This window comes from Typha angustifolia, chromosome 1 (genome assembly GCF_048772165.1).
Source record: "Typha angustifolia cultivar Huaian chromosome 1, ASM4877216v1, whole genome shotgun sequence".
NCBI classification, from domain to species: domain Eukaryota; kingdom Viridiplantae; phylum Streptophyta; class Magnoliopsida; order Poales; family Typhaceae; genus Typha; species Typha angustifolia.
The window spans coordinates 3,673,285-3,690,040 of record NC_133239.1 but is presented as its reverse complement, the minus strand read 5'-3'; the positions used below and the strand labels follow the sequence as shown (position 1 = coordinate 3,690,040).

At 36.5% G+C, this 16,756-nt stretch overlaps 2 protein-coding genes across 7 annotated transcripts; both read right to left on the bottom strand.

The window, feature by feature from the left end:
* Positions 1-804: 804 nt before the first annotated feature.
* LOC140765072 (protein MITOFERRINLIKE 1, chloroplastic) lies at positions 805-4,228 on the bottom strand. Of its 4 annotated transcripts, none has more exons than XR_012105127.1 (3): positions 3,082-4,228; positions 2,707-2,895; positions 805-1,272 (listed from the first exon to the last, which is right to left on the bottom strand). XR_012105127.1 is itself a non-coding variant. In XM_073104003.1 (2 exons), the coding sequence occupies exon 1, from the start codon at positions 4,197-4,199 to the stop codon at positions 3,090-3,092; it is 1,110 nt and encodes a 369-aa protein (XP_072960104.1). In that variant the 5' UTR covers positions 4,200-4,228; the 3' UTR covers positions 808-1,272; positions 3,082-3,089. The 4 variants fall into 4 exon arrangements, 2 of the variants coding, with proteins under 2 accessions (XP_072960104.1, XP_072960092.1); XR_012105126.1 differs by having other exon boundaries at positions 806-1,272; positions 3,065-4,228; XM_073104003.1 differs by lacking the exon at positions 2,707-2,895 and having other exon boundaries at positions 808-1,272.
* Positions 4,229-4,539: 311 nt separating this feature from the next.
* Positions 4,540-11,076, bottom strand: LOC140766826 (uncharacterized). 3 transcript variants are annotated; one of them, XM_073106497.1, is made up of 8 exons: positions 10,212-10,393; positions 8,205-9,396; positions 7,922-8,012; positions 7,316-7,473; positions 7,179-7,233; positions 6,885-6,964; positions 6,700-6,793; positions 4,540-5,448 (listed from the first exon to the last, which is right to left on the bottom strand). In XM_073106497.1, the coding sequence occupies exons 2-8, from the start codon at positions 9,249-9,251 to the stop codon at positions 4,943-4,945; spliced, it is 2,031 nt and encodes a 676-aa protein (XP_072962598.1). In that variant the 5' UTR covers positions 9,252-9,396; positions 10,212-10,393; the 3' UTR covers positions 4,540-4,942. The 3 variants fall into 3 exon arrangements, with proteins under 3 accessions (XP_072962598.1, XP_072962590.1, XP_072962602.1); XM_073106489.1 differs by lacking the exon at positions 10,212-10,393 and adding an exon at positions 10,928-11,076 and having other exon boundaries at positions 4,541-5,448; XM_073106501.1 differs by lacking the exon at positions 10,212-10,393 and adding an exon at positions 10,928-11,076 and having other exon boundaries at positions 4,544-5,448; positions 7,179-7,230.
* Between the last annotated feature and the right edge of the window lie 5,680 nt (positions 11,077-16,756).

Below are 16,756 nucleotides of genomic sequence, written 5' to 3'. Positions count from 1 at the left end.
TTTGGATGCTCCGTATCTTAAATTTTTTTATGTCAAGCGAGAAATTATTCAAATCAATTATTATCATTAATTTTTTATTTAATAAAAAAATTAATTTTTATCTATTATGTATTGATTCGCTCTAAATTCCATAGTAATAAACAGATATAATCAAGTTGCTCAATATGACCTTATAAAATCTTAATATAACCTGTTTATGCCTACATTGTTCTGTTTTCTATTCTAAAATTACTATGATCTTCGTAATAGTTGGGACTTTTATTTTTTATTTTTCCCCTAAATTTATTTATGCACCTTTCAAGATATCAAGCTCAAACAAACACCCTACTACCAATTTAAATCAACCAAGGGAGGTTTCGGTTTTCAACGGTCACGACTACAGTACATCTGAAATAGGATACGAACAGACATGCTAGCACATCAATCGTATATATTCGACAGTTATAACTTCCTCTAAAATAGAATGAAGAGGGCACAGTAGATTAACCCTAGTGATATTATGGTTGCAAGATGATTGCTGGGACGCATTCGACGGCTGCCGTCGGGATGGATTTATGCCGATCGCGACACCCAATTCGCAATCCAAATCAGACCACTAGAAATTAGACTCCATTCACTTGTAGAATAAGCATAAATTTAATCTAATATAAGCTTTTCTATATTAGTAGATAATTAAACAACATATCTTGATACTAGTTTACTAATACCTACTTCTCTATTTCTACTTTTCAAAGAGAACTAACTTAGATCTGACATTTCCATGCAATTGTAAAACAAGTTAGTGCATTCATCAAAGGCTACTACTCTCATTAGAGTACTTGCTCAACCTCAGCCATTTCCATAGCAACTAAACTCACATGATAGATGCAACTACAGGAATAAATATATATTGAAGAAAACAAACACCATTTGTAATGCAGCCATGTTTCATTCAAGTTAAATGAGACCACTACCCTTGCTTTACACCTTTTTTAGACTCCACTGTAAGCTCTTCATAGGACTGCTCCATAGTTAAATCTTTACCTTTTAGTCCACCATATAGAATTGATTAGCTGATGCCCAAGTTAACACTAATCTGACAATTCCATCTCATCAAGAATGAACTCTGAGGGTTAAAAGAAAAAGAAAAAAACCTCTCAAAATAACAATTTGCAGTTCTTCAGTCTTCCAAGGAGGACCTGCTCTTACGCCACAGTTTCATCAAATTGCCTAGTTCTTAAGACTTCTGTGTAATAATCCATCCTCTGCAGCTGGAAACTGTGACCTGCAAGGCTGAAGCATCATCTGGCAGTCAGCAACTTAACATATCCATTTCAAAATAATCTTGTGAGAATACAGTGAGTCATGTCAGAAACATTTGTAGAATAATCAAGATTATCAGAACCAGAAGTAACTTGAATATTCTCTGTCCTAGATCTTCAAGGCAGTATCCTAACCAAAATCTAGAAATGCTTCAAGTCACAAAGATTTCTGAGAGCACAGATATCAGAATAACAGGAAGAAGCCAAACTACTAGAACCAATCCCAATTTCTCTATCTTCTCTTGATGTTGCATTAAAGAACTAGATAGACAGGTCCAGAGATACCATGTGTATCAACCAACTATCAAGAAAACTAAATCTGCACAGTGGGGGGTAGATTAAAATTTTCAGAATTACCTGGTCCAACCTCTTGTTGGTAGACACTCCTTATTTTCTCATTATCATATCATGTTATTTATATAATGCGGTTATGAGAAACAAGGGAAACATTACATCTTCTCAATGTCAATCTCAAAGAATGCATTATTTGTTCCAAGTTCTTGGAGATTCTTCTTCCATGCTACATTTGTGCAGACTGCAGAACCAAGGCCCCAACTTCCATCCTCAGGTAACATTAATTCACAGTTTTACACAGGCAAGTTTTCAAGGCACAAACAGTCATCAACAACAACTTGTCCTACAGGATTGCATTTACTCTTAAAAGTCATCCACTATAACTATAATGCACCTCTTCAATTAAAATGAATAAACAGTCTGTTAACATTTCTACCAAAAGACTGCTCAACATTTATGCAACACATCAGAATTGTAATTAATTAAGTTATATACATTTTCATGGCAAACTAAGGTAGATACTCCAATAAGAATATCAACAACTCAGTAGATAATTATTTCATGTTATGAATATGCTCAAATTGATACCCCAGAAATATCACAGCAAATGTTGCAATTCTAAACATCTATCAGAAATAAGCAATGCAAGTTTTTCTTTTCTCCTTTTATAGTCACTTGAATGAAGTCCAAAAGGATAAGAAACAGGAGGGAAACAGAGGAACATTAAAATTTAAGTTCATCAATTCTAAATGTGGTGCATCTTTGAGCCGCATGTTGGCACAGCACTCACAATCCCCTCTAGTAAGTATAATGATCATAATTAAAGAAAAATAATAAAGATAATCCAGCTGCATTGCAATATTTTCTAGCCATGCCTAAACAAACTTTAGTAGCTCTGACCTAAATTGCTTTCCGAAAATCTGCAATTGTCAAAATAGCACTGATCAAATATTTAATTAGGAGATCATTGTTCAGTGTAAGAAAATGCCTTCCAGACATATTGGGACATGAAAAATATACTTCTGCTAAATTCTAATATTGACCATATTTAGGCTTTGTCATAACTAGTAAAAGATAATTGAAGTGTTGAAGCTTGAAGAAGATGGAGTACCAAACTTCTAATTCGCCAGTTTGCAGAAATCATCTTCTTCGTGTATATCCAACAAATGTTCTCTATAATCGACATCTATCCACTAGTCTAAAACTACAGGTTTATGCTTCGTCAGATAAAGAATAACTCCACCAGATAAACTCGAGAAAGCATGGAAACCAGAATAGTGAATACCATTCTCGCACTATCCTGCTACCACAAAAAAAAAAGAACGAAACTTTAAGCAAGTCGATCTTATTATGGGCATACAAGAAATCCAAAAATGCATAAAAGAAACATAAAAGAATGCAGAAAATTTGAACTACAAAACTGCGTTTATATCCTCCATATACAAAATTCAATGAACTAAAGTCACCACCTTTGTTTTCAAACGACCTTTCTTTTCAAGCGGTGGTGGCATCAACCTCCGCTACCCCTTTCTCCCTCTGCTCGACATACTTCTGAAGGATCGCAAGCCTTGCGGTCTCGAAAGCAAAGTAACCCAATGCCGCGAAGCAAGCACTATGCAGAACCCTGGGTCCGATTCCCCTCGCCAGCCCCGCCCACCCTTCCTCTACCACAATCTGCCTCATCATCCCAAAGACCTTATTTGATCCCTCCCCCTTCGCCTGCGTCATCAGCCGGGTCTTGACCACATCGAGCGGAGTCGTCAGGGAAGCTGATATTGCCCCGGCCAGGGCACCACAGCAAACACTCTCGATCGGCTCAAGGTTCGGCTTTCCAGTCTGGCTCAACACAAAGGCCTTCAAGTACTCGAAGGAGGAGTAGCTAAGTATTCCGGCAGGCAAATTCCGGAGAATCGTCGCAGTGTATCCGGCATAGAGGCCCAAGATCCCATCTTTTTGTAGGATTCGGAACGCCACTTCCCAGGAGCGGCCCTGGGCGCCGGCTTGCATGCGTTGCGTGATCAGTTCTTTGGGGACCATGATGGCGGAGGAGACGATGTTTCCGGCCGCGCCGGAGACCGGAGGGATGAGGAACTGGGGGAAATTGGAGCCAGGGAGCGAGGAGAGGAGGGATTTGAAGAGTTCGCATGTTGCGAAGTAGAGGGCGGAGGAGGAGGCGGAGCCGAAGAGGACGGCGGAGACGCCGCGGTAGAAGCCGAGAGGGCCGTGTGTGCGGAGGATCGAGAGGGCGGCGTCGATGGAGGAGGAGGGGGCGACGAGGGAGGAGATGGACTTAGTCTGGAGCTTGGTTTTGACGGCGTCGAGGGGGAGGAGGGCGACGTAGGTGAAGGCGCCGGCGATGCCTCCGGCGGCTCCACCGATCACGGCGCGGTCGAAGGGGGAGAGAGCCTTGAAGACAGAGCGAGAGGAAGGTTTCGCGGAGAGGGAGGTGGAGGAAAAGAAGGCATTGGAGTTGCGAGGAGAAGGAGATGGAGAGGAGAGAAGGAGGGAGTTGAGGTTGGAGAAGAAGGAAGGGAAGTCGTGCTCAGGGGAAGGAGAAGAAGAGGAAGAGAGGGAGAGGGAAAGGAGAAGAGGGTTGGGATCCATCTTTTTTGGATCTGTGGATGAGGGGACGAGGAGAAGGGGTACTGGGTAGTCAGAGAAATTGTTGTTAGTTGGTAATTTTGCATATCACCACCTACATTTTGATTTTGATGTCACCATTTCAAAATAATGCACAAGATGAGGGTTCCTTTTGCAAATGATCGGAATTAAATATTATGCAGAATTTTTTTTTTAATAATTCCTTACGAGGATGGGATTTATATCCTACACGATTATTATTGGACCTTTAACTTGCCTTATAGTCTTTTTTTCACTCATTATCTTAATGATATTAATTGGGGTTAATCCTCAATTTTCTCCAGAAAAAAAAAAGAAAAAGAACTCTTATAAAAAGAATCAATATTACATGATCTTATGTAAAGAGTACATAATCTTATGCTACACGCTCAAATGAAGGCATAAAAATAATTATTGCATAAGAAAGGAAGAGGCTTACCTTAATTTTTTCTTCTCTATTATTAGAAACGTCAAATAATATACAGATTTTTTTTGCCTGCTTCTCTTTCCTGTAATTTTCCTCACAAAAGATGAGGAAACTTGATGCACCCTCACAACTGCTACAAATAAGCTATTGGACCTGCCACAGCAAAGCTTGATATTTGCTGTATCTCTGATAATTTTTTATGTAAAAAATGGCGAAGACCTCCTCATTAAGTGCACGATATTTGCCAGTTATGCATGTACAAAAATCACCGAGGACTTCTCATAGCGTGTGCTTGCTCTTCTCACAACCTAACAGGCAAGCCATAATTATGGAAAGACCTAATGACTCCATCAGAGCTTGCAGTTATTATTACAAGACCCCACGATGCCGCTGTCAGTCTCTTATCGGCCTGAAGTGAAGAACAAGGGGATGAAGGAAGACTCTCCTCAGGCCATGTTGCAGATCCCTTGGTCGAACCATCAAGAAGAAGCCGCGGCCCCAGGGAAAAGCAGTCTCGATCACCGAGAACGGTAGATGGATCTAAAGTTGTTTGTTGTAGGGAAGACGGCTGCAGGTTATTGCTGCTCTGACCTGCACCTTCTTCTACGCCAGGCCATGGAACAGCAACTGATAAACCTTCAGAAAGGAACAGTTCGCATGAACTAACTGATTTGGCTTCTCTGGAAGATAGGCTGCCCGATCCTCCATTGTTCCAGATGTACACATGAGAATCCTCACCAACAGAGATAATATATTTTCCATCTGATGTGAATGATGCAGATATTTGACTCCTGGACTTCCTTGGGCCTGGAGCATATATCAAACACTTGTGAGATTGTAATATGACTAATGAGAGATTAGGAAACACTAGCATGCAATACACAATTTTGGATGATGAAGAAGATCTTTAAATCAGATGAGTGAGAAGATGTTCTATTTCAACCTATCACAGATGTGTTTAATAGAGAACAGAGAACATAAGATTCAGTCTTATTGGTTAGCTCTGACGTACGAAAACAGTATTCTGCTGTAACTTTATCTAGGAAGGTGAACTCTCGCCCTTATTCATAAAACATGAAAAATATGCCAGTGTTTGTATTTTGTGTGCTGTTCATTTCTCATATATTTCAGCCTGTATATTGTGTTTCGGATGTTACAGGTTAAGATTAGCAGGACAAAAAAGAAGATGCCCGAAATCAACTGAAACTGATTGATATTGACAAAATAACCGACATTGGAACTGCCAAAACACCGGTTGAAAATGTTGAAACTTGCAAAAGCTCATGCACTTTCAGATTTGTTTCAGATGAAATATTTCACTTTTGTCTAAAAAAAAAAGAACAAGCCTTGCAAAAAGGCACAAAAACAAGAAAACTTGCAGTTGCCAGAATGCTGTGCATATATGGACTGCAATTTAGCCTGATGAATAGCCCGTTAACTCTATGACGAGCATTCCTTCGGGTGACCAAAATATGTCCTCTTCTATTGTATGGTGGTAATCTGTTTAAATTATTCACCTTTCTGGTGCAAATTCTCTTTCAGATGGGGGTACCAAATGACATCCGTAAGTTATGTTACAGTGTTGAAGTACTTCTGACAATGCAAGAAAATGATATGGAGTTATGAGCACGTTGAGCCAAAGATTATCAATGATTTCCCATTATGGTCTATCTTATTCCAAGACTGCCTTCTGCCTCATTGGGTCATCCTACAGTCTGAGTCTTTAGACTTCAAAGTTGGCCCAACTGTCTCAGTGAAGTACTTTGAACATTATGCCATTTTTTAGAAAGGGATAATTAGCAAATTTCAAATTGTAGAAAAGGCATAATTTTGATGTAAAACCTCTTTTTAAGTATTTCATAATTCATAGTGGAAATTGGATATGCAAAATACTAAATTTAACCAATCATAACAACTTGCATAAGTTGCAACTGACAGGAAGGTAGGAAGCGCAAACCTTTTCCAGTTTTAGTTACACAATATTTCATATGATGATTAGATATTTTAGTTTAATGCAGATTTATACATTGAGTAAGCTGACAGTGAAAGCAGACTTACCACTGAATTTTTGAATGATATCACCACCGTCAAAAATTCGAAATTTCAATTCTGCTGATGTGATCATAGCCATTTGAGAATCATCTGGAGAAAACTGTAACAAAGGAATATGCAGTATTTTGTAATTTGGAGTAATCCGATAATAAGATATAAAAATCTCTCAAATAAAAAGCTGGAATGATAACCTGCAGGCTGGTGATTCGCTTTCCACCGGACTTCTTTTTACCATGAACATAAAATTGTGTCTCCAGATGCATGCTTTCATCTACATCCACAAGAAAAAAGATAATCCAGTAAATATAAAAATGAGACAATTCCCAAAAAATTTCAGAAAGTAAGTTCTACTGAGAGTATAAGAAATCCAAGTCCATGAAAACAGAACCTAATGATGGACATGAGTAAACAATATACAAATAAAAAATAAATCGTACACAATGAATATGAGCTTAACAGCCCAAATTCGTGAACTATAATTTTACCTGAGTGACCATAGAAGCGGCAAACTCCTGCAATAGAACCAACAAGAATCCCCTGCTTAAATAAAAAAAAGTATGGTAATCAACATATTATCATGATATAATGACAGGAAGATTGAAAAATTAGATCAGAGGGAAACCTTTCCATTTGGTTGATAACATAAAGCAGTTATGATATCCCGTATATCAATCCAATCGACCACCCGATTCTCTTCTAGTTGCCACACACGAACTTTACCATCTAGAGAACCAGTGATGAAGTATCCATCATCAATTGGATTGAACTGAACACATGTCACTGATCTCCACAGAAAAACAGAAAGGAAAGCAAGTTATACTAGAGAAAAAAAATCAACCCGTACATGTCAAGAGAAGTAATCATCTAGGCGTAAGTGTAGCCCTCAACATCAGGGGTTTAACCAACACATGTCACTGATCTCCGCAGAAAAACGGAAAGGAAAGCAAGTTATACTAGAGAAAAAAAATCAACTCATACATTCAGGAGAAGTAATCATCTATGTGCAAGAGTAGACCTCAACATCCGGGGTTTAACCATCTTCAAACACCAAAATGACAAAGCCCTTATTCAAACATCAGGGCTAATCATTTTAACAGATGTCATTCAGCTCGTTGGGATTCAAATACATATTGTTTACGAAATAAAATATTAACTATTTGAGTAGATGCATTGTTAAAACAGTGTAGTAGCTTACTGTAACTATTCAAATTTCTTATACTTAACTCACCATAGTCATTGTGTTGAAAAACTTTTAGACAGCCTTGACAACCAACTTTCCACAAGCGCACAGTTTTGTCTTTAGATGATGTCAGCAGACACTGCAACAAATGTCAAGCATTAAGACAGACAGCCCTAAACCCTAAACCACAGATTGCAATGATCATTGGATCTATCTCTCTGTTGGCTGGGAGATAACTAATTATTATCTTGTTTACAATAAAAGATGCATTGAATATACAGATCTGCATATTAACAGAATGAATGATTAAACCATGTAGGCTCGGACTCACATTAGCCTTAGACCAGGATAAATCCAAGATATCGCTTGTATGTCCATGAAACTCATGCACTGGGTTCTCTTCAATCTTGAAAATTCTTCCCGGAATTACAATTGGTACCGAATTGCTACCAAGAATCATCTTGGCGCTTTTGATATTATCAACAGATTGAGAGGATACTTCAGCAGAAAAACATTTGCAAGAGGTCTCCACTCTTTTAATTTTCCAAACTCGCGTAATGCAATCCTCACCACCACTTGCTAGATACCAACCAGACGGACTGAATTTCATGGCCCTAATAAAACCTTTATGGGCTTGAATTTCTTGACATTTGCACATTGCTGTGAACTCCAGGCACTTCTTTTTGTGTTGCTGTACTCTTGCTCTGATTAGCTCAAATAATTTGCCACTTCTAGAAGAAATATTATAACTTGCTCGCTGCTTCCTCTTAGAAAATCTCCACCAGCTAGTAAAATGCTTCCTAATAGCCTCATAGCCTCCATCAGGTTTTTTCTCATAATGGGAAAGCTCCCTACGAAAAATATTTTGAAGAGAATGAGAAAGCCCAAGTAAGGAGTCAAATTCCTCTGGCGTTATCAAGTTGTCTGAACCCCCCTCTTTAAGCATGCTAGACAAACCATCTGTTCCCAGATTATGAACAAGAAATGCCTTCCCGCTATCCACATCCCTAGTACAATGTGTACAATCGTTAGCTATTCCATCATCAAGAGAAGGTGAGTCCAAGATAGCACCACTGCTTCGTGTGCTTCTTTCTGATTCTGCCTCTGTGGAGCTATCACCAGGACTTTCCTCCTGATCCTGGGAAGAACTCAATGCAACTGGAACAAATTCATGAAATCCTATTCTTCGAAAGAATCTATTTCGGCGTTCCTGAACGCTCATCAACTCGTTCATCCACACTTCATATTTAAATTCTCTCAGCTCAATATTTTGACTGTCAATAAAGCACTCCTCTGATGATGAGGAATCTGTAGAAGTCCTGAGACTATCATTGGCATCGAAGAAGATATCTTCTCCTTCCTCATTGAAACTCAGCATACTTAATCTGAAAGAAACAAAAACTCCAAATGGAGCAACATCTGGGGAGTTCTTCAGCCCACCATAAAGAGCCGAGGAAACAAAATTGTCAAGACTCTCATATGCTGATAAGGCTTCTGCTCCACATGGAACTCATCGCATGGAACTATATCAAACAATAAAAGAAAAGGCACAATGAGAAAACAAATTAGCAGGACAAGAAAAACAGCGTTTTAAGTAAAAGAATAATCAGAAGATCAGGAGATATCCAATAAAAAACAAAAAGAAGGGAATGAAACTGCAATAGTCAAGTACTGCTCGTAAGTCATAAGGCTTAGCTTGAGAATACTGCTACAACATTCTGAATCAAGAACAGCAAATAAAAAGTAACTTAATAATCAACACACACCACGAACTGCTAGTGCACTATAACCAAATCCATCTTAAGCACAATTCATTAGATGATAATCAGCTTTTGCTAGATTTTCAAATATACCAGATTTTAGATGAGAAAGGACTCAATCTAGGAGTAATTGTGAATCCAGAAAAAGAAAATAACTCCAAACAAGATGAGAATGAATTGATTAGGCAGTTCTCAAGAAGACGAGAAAATCAAAAAGAAAAAGAAAAAAAAAAACAGAGAACATTAAGCAACTCCATTGCATGCAAACTCTATGTGGGAATAGAAACCTCCCACTTATAAAATTAAGTAAAATTATAGACGACAGAAAACATTTCCCTGATCACAAATCTCTTATAGGAGGGACAAACGAATATTTAAAATGAACCGAAAATTGAAATCCTTTATTACATAGTAACCCACTTGCATGCCGCAATCCGGAAAAGCAATCGTTAATCCGAAAGAACCACATGAAACAAATTCTTCTTCGTCTTCCAACAAGTAAAAATTACAAATAATTTAAAAAAAAGTAAGCACGAACTCCAGAAATCTAGAGGCCTTCTAAGGCCAAAGTATCCTACCTGCAATCCCATGGCCAAAAGATTGCACGTAATCTTCAAGTAATCCTCACTTCACACTTTGTTCCACTGCCCAGCTTCAATTCTTCCACGAAGAATTGAATAAAAGGCATAAATTCCCCTCCTCGCCATTGATCGAAAGAGAAAAACGATATAAAACGGGCCCCAGAAGAGAAACTAAATGACCAAAATTTTTTTTTTAATCTATCAATATAAAAGCAATACGCTTCGTCTAGCGCAATAATGTCGCTTTTTAAAGGATCGCAGCTGCGAAACCGATAGTACAGCCTAGCAAGGGAAAGGGATCGATCATTCCAGGCGAGGATCCTGTAGGCAACCGACAGGTTCTTGTCTCTCTCTCTCTCTAGGACCACCACCTACGAGACCTGTAGAAACCGGTACTTGCCTCGTATCAATGTTGCTATAGGCTATAGCTATAGGCTTGGCCTTTCCAACCTCCGCCATTAAAGCCTCATCTTTTTGAGCTCCCCTTACCGCGAGGCCAAAAAGGTAACAAAAATCCAATCTTCTTTATAACATCAGAATCGATTTCCGGATCGAGATTACGATTCCCTCCCTGATCAGGGAGCAGTAAAAATCCAATCTCTCTTTTATAAAGAAGTCGATATTCGCTTCGATTTTCTTCTAAAACTTGATGATAATTAAAAGAAAACACTAATCAGGATCGCAAATAACTAGATTTAGATTTCAGCACTTACGAGGTCTTTGATCACGGATTGCTTGCCGAGAAATGAGCAGCTCCTACGTCCAATTTTAGCCGATGCTCGTGTTCTTGCCGTCGAATTCGATGCATTTGGTCCGTGTCTAGGGTTTGATCGGGCCCATTTTTTCGGAGTTTCCAGAGGGATCGCGAGGTGGGGTTTGGAGTTGGAGGTTTTATACGGGAAGAAAATTTGCATATGGCAACCTAACTTAACTGATTTTGCATTTCGATCCTTATATTTTCACTATTCGAAAAATAAGAGGCAATTTGGATGGGCCGAGGAAAAGAGGGGAACTCAAAATAACAAATACATGAGGAGTTAAAAAGAAATTCCAGAATTAATCCACAAATTCACTTAAATGTAGGGTTTTATATGATAAGTTCAAATATGGACACGGAAGATTTGGTTTAGGCCGGTCGGTAAACGCCGTACGGTTTGGGCTGAACTATTTCGAAATAATTAATAAGGTCGATCGTCTGCAGCGCTGTTGCAGGAGTTAAGTACAACCAAAAAAGAGGCCGAGGCCTGCTAACACTGCCAATTAAAGGGTGCCGCGAAACAAATTAACTAAGTTCATGCATTCGAGGATGCAGTTAATCTGAAATATTTTAGGTGCGAAAATGATTGGCAGTAGAACTTTCCATTTGACTGAACAACTCGGTAGTTATCTTCCGGATGACCAAAGAGGTAATGATTTCTAACTCCAACCCGAAATAATAGTAGGGAGAAATTCTTTCACGGTTGATAGTTTAGTGGTTTAGCCTCGGTTCAATTGATGGCTTGATAGTACGATTAATTTTAAAAAATAGTTTAATAATATAACGGTTTGGAGCAGATCTCGATGGCATTTGATTTGAAACAATTGTTTAGCAACACATATGACTTAAAGCGTAGACTAGACAATTAAAAGTCCTCCGGTCCATATCTAACCTTCAGGCTTATGAATCATCAAAAAAAAAAAAAACTCTGATAGTTACTTTCACCGTTAGGAAGAAGAGAAGAAGAGAAGGACTTCAATTTTAAATAATTATTATAGTAAAAATTATTTAATAATTTAACTTAGTTAATAGCTCTACGATACAGTTAATTTTTTATAATAAAAAAACGCTACAAAAGTGATTACATTAAATAATTAAGGGCGTTTATGCATTTACACACCCTCAAAAGCTCTTTATTTGTATGCATACCCTTCTTAATTTTATATTTACCTATTGTACTTTTTCAAAACAATTATTTTATAATTATTTGCATCAAAATTATTTTACCCTTTGTTAGGTATCTGTCGTCTAAAATTACTCATATTTGTATCTTTTAATTTAAATATTATTACTAATTTGAACAAAAATTATTTTACTGCTCAAACTTTTCTTTTACAATTTGTACTACTAAGTTCCCTCCTATTAGAATACATACTTACTTAATAGAAATTAAGTTTATTTGTACCATTAATTTGATCATTTTTACTGTTAGTTTTTGGACAAAAAAATCTAACTATTATAATTTTATCTAGACTATAAAGGTGTTAGCTTATGTTTGAAATAGAAAAGCTAAGTTAAAATCAGAAACTGTTATTTGTCCTAAAAAAATAAAGATAGCATCATAATTAATTCAATAATAAATCCTCAAAGCCAAATGGGTGTCCATGGACTATGGATGATGGGCCAAGTTGTGTTACAGTGTTCAAGCCTGGTTTCAGAAAGCAAGAATGTATGTATGTAACTCTTTATTACATCTTGAAGTCTTGAAGATTAAAATCTTGTCCAATGAATAGATCAATAGAACATGAACAAGGTATTAAATATGTAAGTATAGTTTTGTACAATATTCTCTTTCAAGAATAACTCATACACAATTTACAAGAATGCAGCAAATTCCTCCAGTCAGAGCTGCAGAGAGACAAAACTTGAACCAGACATTAAATGCGAATATATATATATATATATATATATATATATATTTTTATATATATATATATATATATATATATATATTTTCATTTCCAACAAAGAAAAAATGCAAAGATATGAAGGAGCTTTTAATTAGTTAGATGTCTAAATAATATTCCACAGATATATAGCAGATATTGTCTCTTATTTAAAGTGGAATTTTAATATTCCACTGGACAACTGCATGATTTAATATTGTATACATCCCTGATAAAAAAAGGTTGCTTCTTTTCAAATTATTTCCTTTTAGTTTCTATGCAACTCTTAGGTTTCTTCAGATCATTACAAGGAAGAGAGTTCTATAGAAGTAGAACTATAATATGATCCTCTCAATTGCACCCTTCAGAGAAAGAAATAATTAGCATACAATATAAACTCACCTTTATCATTCTTCCAATATTAATGTAACCATTAATTTCAGAGAAAAAAGAAAGTTGTTTGCATGCCCATGATTCATAACTCATTTATTCATTAGGAGCAAAATTAACCTTATTTTCTTCCTCTTTCTCTCTCTCTTCTTTTGTTCTTTCCATTGCTCCAGCATCTTTCTTTATTTTAATATTCCTTCATCTCTCTCATCATCTCTTTGTAGTTTTTGTATCAAGGACTTCACGAGGGTTAACTGCAAATATGACATGGAGTCACAACTGAAGGAATCAAACTATAACTAGATCTATGCATGTACTACATAAAACACCAACTAGGTTTCAACCTTACAAAAGTTAAGTCTGGAGGCATAGAATTTTCCAAATCTTTAGTAGTTCATGATCATGCCGTTCGACTCTAGATTTCACATTAAGCTTACATTATGGAGTTAGCTAGCCATAACACAAAAAAGGTTGGATATATTAAGAAGAACATCATAAGAAGAAGAGCAGGAAACCTAACTGAAAAATGATAAGGTATGCAAGGGAGAGCTTTCAGACCCATTCAAAACATTTGTTGCACCTTTTTTATTAACTGAAGTAGATGAAATGATGAAGGAAAAAAATGGTATATTTAGGCATTCATACAAACTGTGGAGATTTCATCAGAGAATATTAATAAGTTGGATTTACCAAAGGTGGGTTGAAAAAATATTTATTAATTTTCATCAAAAATATTTTTTATGAAAAGTAAAGGCAGTGATTTTTTTGACTGCACCAATCCAGAAGTTGACATACAGGACAAGACCTCCCAGGATCAATCAACTCAACACTCTCTCTCTCTCTCTCTCTATCTATCTATCTATCTATCTATCTATCAAGCCAAGGCAAACAATATTATTCCTTTGTGGTAAGGGATAAGGAAACGGGCCGGCATCCTGGGAAAGGAAGAGGAAGAAGAACTCAGGCATGCATTGTTAACCTCCTATAGTACTCTCTCTTAACTTCATCTCTTCATGGCAACGTTAGACTCTTGAAGCCAATGGCGTTGTGCCGCTTCGACGGGCCGGAAGGCGCCATCCGCATGCCCCTCGGCAAGAACCCGAGGAAGTTTCCAGAACTCTCCCTTCCCAGTGGGCTCCCTTTAAAGGTCTGTATGCTTCTAGATCCATGACAACATGAAACCATTAGAAGAAGCACAAACCAACATGCTAGAATCCACCTCCTTAAGACCTGATCCATTTGGCCTTATAAGAGATTAGTAGAGTAGAAGAAGAAGAAGAAGGCAAGAAAAGGTTGGGATGTAAGCAAGTGGCAAAGGGGTGGTGTGAGATAATTGAATATATGATATGGATGGTAACACTAATATATATAGCATGAGTATGCTCAAAACCAAGTAAAGAAACAAGCATGCAAGTATATTTACATGTTATGAGAGAGAGGGAAAGAGAGAGAGGTTGGATTTAAATGAAGGGTATATGGTTGGTTTGCCTTTTTGTCTCATCTTAAATACAAGCTTGTGTTGTACTAGTGGTGGGGTTGCGGTGTCGGAGGAATCCCATAAAAGGATTCCTAGAAAGAGGGGATATGGAATATGAAATTATGAACAAATTTAGAATATGGAGATCTAAAACTTCAATACGAAAAAATAGCCACGGTTTTTGTCGACTTGGTTTAGGTGAATGAGTGGGCCACCAAGTATTCAATTGCCCACCAACAAAGAGTTGCATTTCAGCTCTCTCTCACTCTCTCTCTCTCTCTCTCTCTCTCTCTCTCTCTCTGTCTATATATATATATAAGTTTGGCTTTTATATGGAGTTCATTAGATCCACACCACTCCCCCTAATCTATACTCATTTTTAACTTGAGAGATAATTAGACGTAAAATACTAACTTTTGTTTGAGATCCTTTTATTATAGGACAAATGAATTGGCAATTGACGTGTCTAAAAAGACCTCTTTGGTCGGGATTAAAGGAGGCTAGTTTAAGAAAAATAAACCCATAATTTGTGTCAATATGATAATATAAGAAAAGAAAATCTATTAAAAAAAATGGGAAAAATATAGGGAAAGAACTAGGGATAATTACATCTATACATTTAAACTATCGTCAATTTTTATATAGACCCCATACTTTATTTTTCGTGATATGTTAATCCTCCTCCTAATTATATAAAATCTCTGAAATATATATAAATATATATTCATTGGAATTTTCTGTTTAAATATACTATGTGACTGTCGCATGATCTATATTAGGTTTTCAGAGACCATATTTTATCTTGACACTAGAGGAAAGAATAAGAAAAGAAAAGGTAAGAATGAGATGGTCATATAAAGTTTGTAATCGACACGACCGTTAAAAGAGAGAAGAAGTATTTAGATATTTGAGGTGTCTAAGTATATTTAGATGAGTATTAAAAATATATGCATATAAAAGGGTACGTAAGAGTGGGGCTTAATTTAGGGGTTTAATTAGAATTAAGCCAGGAAAGAAGTAGTCAAAGAGGAGTAGTGCTCAGGCAGTAGTTGCAGTAGTACTAGGTCTAGGAGGGAAGACAAGATTGCGTGTGCTTCGATCAGAATATCGCTGCTACTTTAATTGGAGCACTGTGGAACACGCAACAACAAACCTCTCTCTCTCTCTCTCTCTCTCTCTTTCTCTCTGGGTTGAAAGGTAAATGAGCATGGCTTTATAGAGTTTCTCACCAATCTACCCTCTCCCAAAACTTTACTGTCACGGCTAGTAAAATATTAATTTTATCAGCATTTTACTTTTTAGATAAAAATACTAAACTTTATTTTTAAAAAATATTAAACTAGTATTTTATTTTCTTTAAAAATGCTTAACAGTTTAATATTTTATTAGTAAAAAGAGAAGAGAAAATTTAGAATTAAATTTGAAGAAATTGTTTTTTTATAATTCTGAGCGCAATCTACTGCGAAATTATTATGTTGTACCAACATATAGATATTTTTTTTTATATCTTCATAATAATATATTTTATAATTAAAATGAATAATCAAACACAAAGTTACAAAGGTCTAAATTTTTCTCTCTATATTTTTATCTATATCTTTCTCTTATTACATTTCTCTTTTTTTTTTATAATTCTTTCTAATAACATATCATATGTTCAAACTCAATTGTCATTTAGAAAGTTATAACTTTCAAAATTGAGTACTTCAACGTTTTAATAAAAATATATAATATTTTAATATTTCTAATAATAAAATACTTAATTATTTAAATGTGAAAAAAAATAAAATTTTTTCCCTTGATAAAAATACTGATAAAGATCAACGTTTTCCTTAAAAGAAGACGCCGGACAATTAAACTACAGTAAGATGGACTCATTTCACTTTCTTGAGATATGAAAATTTTGGAAGATTTACTTCGGTCAGAAACTCGGGCTTTATGCCATCCATGCAATCATGGCACCAGAAGTTAATGAAACCTTTGACCCACCTCATTCAATTTCGTAGGATAGGTAGTCACCATTTCCTCACTA

Coding starts and splice junctions, on each gene's coding strand:
- LOC140765072 (XM_073104003.1), bottom strand. CDS start 4,199: ATGGATCCCAACCCTCTTCTCCTTTCCCTCTCCCTCTCTTCCTCTTCT.
- LOC140766826 (XM_073106489.1), bottom strand. CDS start 9,251: ATGCTGAGTTTCAATGAGGAAGGAGAAGATATCTTCTTCGATGCCAAT. Junction 7,234..7,315: donor GTTATCAACCAAATGGAAAG/GTTTCCCTCTGA, acceptor TTTTTATTTAAG/CAGGGGATTCTTGTTGGTTC. Junction 5,449..6,699: donor TATCATTCAAAAATTCAGTG/GTAAGTCTGCTT, acceptor TATATGCTCCAG/GCCCAAGGAAGTCCAGGAGT.